At 43.0% G+C, this 4,589-nt stretch overlaps 1 protein-coding gene across 1 annotated transcript in view; it reads right to left on the bottom strand.

Moving 5' to 3' along the window:
* PHEX (phosphate regulating endopeptidase homolog X-linked) overlaps positions 1-4,589 on the bottom strand; it is a 184,643-nt gene that overhangs the window by 93,142 nt on the left and 86,912 nt on the right. Inside the window, exon 11 of the mRNA XM_006033924.3 lies at positions 2,595-2,723. Within this exon, the coding sequence (XP_006033986.1) occupies positions 2,595-2,723 (129 nt within the window). The remainder of the gene's footprint in view (positions 1-2,594; positions 2,724-4,589) is intronic.

The following is a 4,589-nucleotide window of genomic DNA, read 5'->3' as shown; positions in this document are numbered from 1 at the left end:
TTATAGCAGAAATGTAGAAATGTCAGTCCAATCCTGGTCGACTGGAACAAAAGAGGTACTTGTCACCAATTATTTTTACTTGTGTCAACAGATGAGACTGAAGGCAATTACTAAGACAACATTAGGAGAATGTGGCAATGTGACGACAATTATTAAAGTCATTGGAGCTGGCTGGATCAGACCTAGAGTCAGGACAGGAAAAGGCATTCAAAATAAACTGAAGGTTTCAAGCATATCATTATATAATGCTTATCAGCTGTATTAAATTTAAAAAGCTGGAAATGTCAAGTAACAGTGACATATAACATGTTAATGAGTAGATATGGTATATTTAAAATGTCCTTGGAGAGACAAACTAGCAACATTATTTTCAGCTAAGCTGTTATTTATGCATCAGACACATTTTAACTTTGAGTGATTTTCTTTTTGGTGCATTTGTCTGAAAATAATAAGGAGAAAAAAGCATTAGGCATCCATTTATTAGTCATTTTGCTCCCTCTTTATTAAATAACTCATATTTTATAGACAATGTAGGATAACTAGAATAGGCACAACATTAAATATGACCAAATAGTCAACATTCACAGTAAACTGCATCCAAGAGAATAAGGTAACTTAAAGAATATTGATGGCAGAACACTGACTCAATTAACTTAGTGCACTAATGAGGTGAACTCCCTGTACTTGGAGGTTGCAAGTTCAAACTCAAGCTCTGCAATTGGACCCTTGTGTATATTTAAGTTTTATGCACCAGCTGTAGCTGTAGGGGGTGGGAGGAAAAACCTATTCATACTATCAAAGTTATTACTGAAATTGCTCAGGCATAGCTGTAAGAAACACTGCAGACACTGTAGGTCAAAACTAGTGCTATATTTAGAAACAAATAATATATTTTGATAAAAGAGAGAAAAGGCAAATATGGTATGAGGCATCAGTGACTAAAACCTGAAAACGCTCTGCTACACTATAACTCACAATTTTCTTATCATGGACAGTGATATGACACTCCTTTAGCTAAGGCAGAAATGTTCTAGAAATTAGAATGGTCTCCTAGTTTAACAGAAAGAAAATGGAATAATTGTGGAAAAAAGAATTATTCGAAACAGACTGAATAGCCATACTTCAAAAGGTTTCAGTCAAACTGACATCTGTTATTGTATCTGCATACCCAGTTAGTGTTCCACACTCTCCCTTCTGTGCCAGCAATTTTGTGCCCTGTGGCACACTGCGGATGCACACTTGGGGGTTTTTTGTTGTTTTTTTTAGAACTGGCCTTAAGGAAAATTTACTGCAGTACCTAAGAAATGCTTGAACTATATTGCATTTAAGCAGAAATCCATCTTTCTTTGCATTCCTTCACATTTTCAAATAGTAACAAAAATACTTGCATTTCTTATGGCCCTTCTTTCCTTCCTCCTTAATCTGGCCTACAGGTCATTTGTAACATTAGCAATTTCTTTGCCAAAAAACTGTAATATACTTTCTGATCTCAATGACAAATCAAGTTGCTGAAAAAGCTGGATGTGCATTTTGCTAATTCAAAGATAACACCTTCAACAATAATAAAAGTTATCCAGAGTCTAAGAAAGAAATTACTCTACTGACTCTGGTTCATCCAATTAGGGTTCCTGCTTTGACAGTGGGTAACACCTGGTTCTGTAACTGAAGCTGATGAAACCAAAGATGAACTCAAGGCAACTTTTTCAGATCAGGATTCTGGGCCTAATTAAATGTCCGTTAGAGTATTTCCAAGTACTACAATAAGCTTTTGAGCAGTTGTAAATTCAAATGTGATTTTTCCCCAACATTAGCAATTGGCAATCCAGCATAAGACTAAGAAAATGCACCAGCTAGGAGTTAAAGCTAAAATTTAAAGTTAGAAAAGTTCAACCTGAAAATAAATCTCAACCTATTCTGAGGGCAATTAATCAAAGGATGTCCTTTGGTAATAAACGTAGCAGAACGTGGTATCTTTAAACTGAGAATGGATGAAGGTCCAAAAGTATCCTCTGTGCTCAAAAGTATAGAAGAATAATTTGCTCCACAGTAGAAATGACTAGTTGAAATATGACAGGCGCTACACAGAAGGTTTGACTTGATGACTACAGTTGAACCTTTTGTCTCTAAAAATATCTGAATCACAAATCCTGCGTGATCCTGATATTTGGATCTGAACTTTCTCAAAATTACAGATTCCTTGTCCTGGCCCAGTTCTCTGGAAAATAATATTAAGAGTCCACATTGCCATCAGACATGCAATTCTGTATTGTGCAGAACAGACACTTGCAGCTAAAAAATCTTGGGCAAGGTCTTCAACTAGTGCAGATCAACACACTTGCAAAGCTTAGGCCAGTTTACTCATGCTGAGGACCCTTATTCTCTTGCAATCACAAGTTTTGGTTAACCCTTATTCAAACCATTTATATGTGTTTGAAAAAGTTGTAGTGGTAGAGAATCACCAGACTAAATTCCCACTGTGGCCTTTTATTTGTTCAAGTAACTTTTTCAATGTACTGCTGGTGGAAAGTTTCTCTTAAAAGTTGAATTAAATTTAGTCCACTGGGATAAAGAAACTAATTAAAAGGCAGACTTACCATTCCCCTCTTGTCTTCTTGAAAATGGACATCCACAAACATCTTACCAACGACGTAAGGGAGCGCTCCTTCAACAAGACTTGCACATTTATCCCACTGAGGCAACAAAGTCGTGGTCCCCTGGATGACCTGCTCGTATCATACAATGGAATATAAACCATTAAGAAAAACAATTGAGTGGCACCCTCACACAGTAAATTCTGAAAAATCAACATAATTTACCTAATATGTACAATTTTTAAATTGCTTTTGGTCTGTGTACTCAAAAAAATGTAAGGAACCACAAATCAGTTCTTCAGAGAACTGTGACATTCATCTGAACCCTCAAACTCCCTTAGCTAGCTCAGGAGGCTTCTGGATAGATTTCTGTACTGAAGTGCTAGAAAACTGTGTGGGATTTCCAGTTGATGCCCCATTTAACAGGGACTCGGCACATCTACATGAGACATTTACCACACAGTTGACTAATTAACTGCGCAGTAAATATCTCTGCATCTACACACACCCTCCATTAAGGCACACAAAACTAGTAAATTCTGCAGCAGGGTAGTACTACCGTGCTGCAGAGTTTTTCTGTGCACAGCAGTGCACGTGTAGACACTGCCCAGCTGGCTGGAGAACAAGGGTGCTTTAGTGTGAGGGCTGCCTACTGGCTAGCCCTGCACTGCAGCACTGTCATGCCCCAGCCAGCCCCGCCACAGTACATTGAGCCCAGTCACAGCAGCCCCTGGCTGCTGCAACCCAGCTCAGTGTGCTACAGTCCAGGCACAGATGCAGACGCGTGCCCAGGATCTTCCTGGGTGCAATAAACTCCACAGTTTATTGCTGCCCCCTAATAGCATGTGTAGAGGCACCCACTGGGCGCATCCAGATGAGCCTGCAGGTGCCTCTTGCAGTGTCTCAAACCCCTTTGAGATGCTGCAAGAGGGATGTGCAGGAACGAGAAAATGTTTCCCAGGCTGCAAAAAACCCCACGGGGGACCATGCCCTGAGGCAACCAGAGGCTGGGTCCTCCACAAAAATGCTTTAGCTACCAGAGCATCTCTATGGTTAGCCCTCACCCTGGTGCAGAAGCACACTGCCTGCCCATTCAGGGCAGGCAGTGTGCCAGCAGCAGGGAGCTGGACCCAGGCTCCACTGCCAGTCAGTAAGGGATTGGGAGGCTAGAGGAGGGGGAAGGGGACCATGGAGGGGGACCCCTGCTGGCCCCACCTGCTCCCCCAGCCTCCTGATCCCTTCCCTGTCCGGCCCCAAGCCCCCCTGATCCCTGGACCCCCAGCATCTGTGCTGCCTGGGGGGGCTCTGCCAGGAGGCCCTGGAGCCCCCACAGCCCCTGCTCAGTAAGTAGAGGCATTTTTTTTTTAAGTGCCGGAGGCTGGGGTGGGGGGGCAGCCAGCGGGAGCTGAGGGTGCAAGTGGGGGATGGGGCCAGGTAGGGCAGCCACTGGGGAGCCTGCAGGAGCTGGCAGGGGATGGAGCCAGGTGGGGAAGCACTCCAGGGGGCTGGGGGAGCAAGCAAGAGTGGAGTGGGGCATGTGAGCTCTTCAGGGGGCCGTAGCCCCTGTGGGGAGGCTATAACCTGAGGGGGTGGGCCATGGCCCCTGTTGGGGAAAATAGCTTCTGAGGGGGGGCTGTAACCCCTGAGGGGGGGATGTAGCCCCTGTAGGGGGCAGCAAAACATATATTCATGTATTCATGAATTCAGAAGACATGCATTTAGAATTCATTTTATTATTATTATTATAGACTGGTAGTCTTCCAAATTGCTTTAACACTGTAGATATAGCAATAAAACATTGCCCAACTGATCATGGTCTCTCTCTCTCTCTCTCTCTCTCTGTAGTGGTCTTCTGCTTTAAGTGTGGAGGAATATGGATTTTGGGGTATTTTACAGAGTCAATTTGGGATTTTTGTATCAGGGATTTTTCAGTTTTCCAATAGGGAACACCAGAATTCCTGCTAGGCAGGACCCTGCCTGCAGTGGCAGGAACCACCA

Source organism: Alligator sinensis, unplaced genomic scaffold, assembly GCF_000455745.1.
Source record: "Alligator sinensis unplaced genomic scaffold, ASM45574v1 scaffold926_1, whole genome shotgun sequence".
Lineage (NCBI taxonomy): Eukaryota > Metazoa > Chordata > Crocodylia > Alligatoridae > Alligator > Alligator sinensis.
The sequence above is the reverse complement of the archived record's forward strand: the minus strand, read 5'-3'. Positions and strand labels throughout refer to the sequence as shown.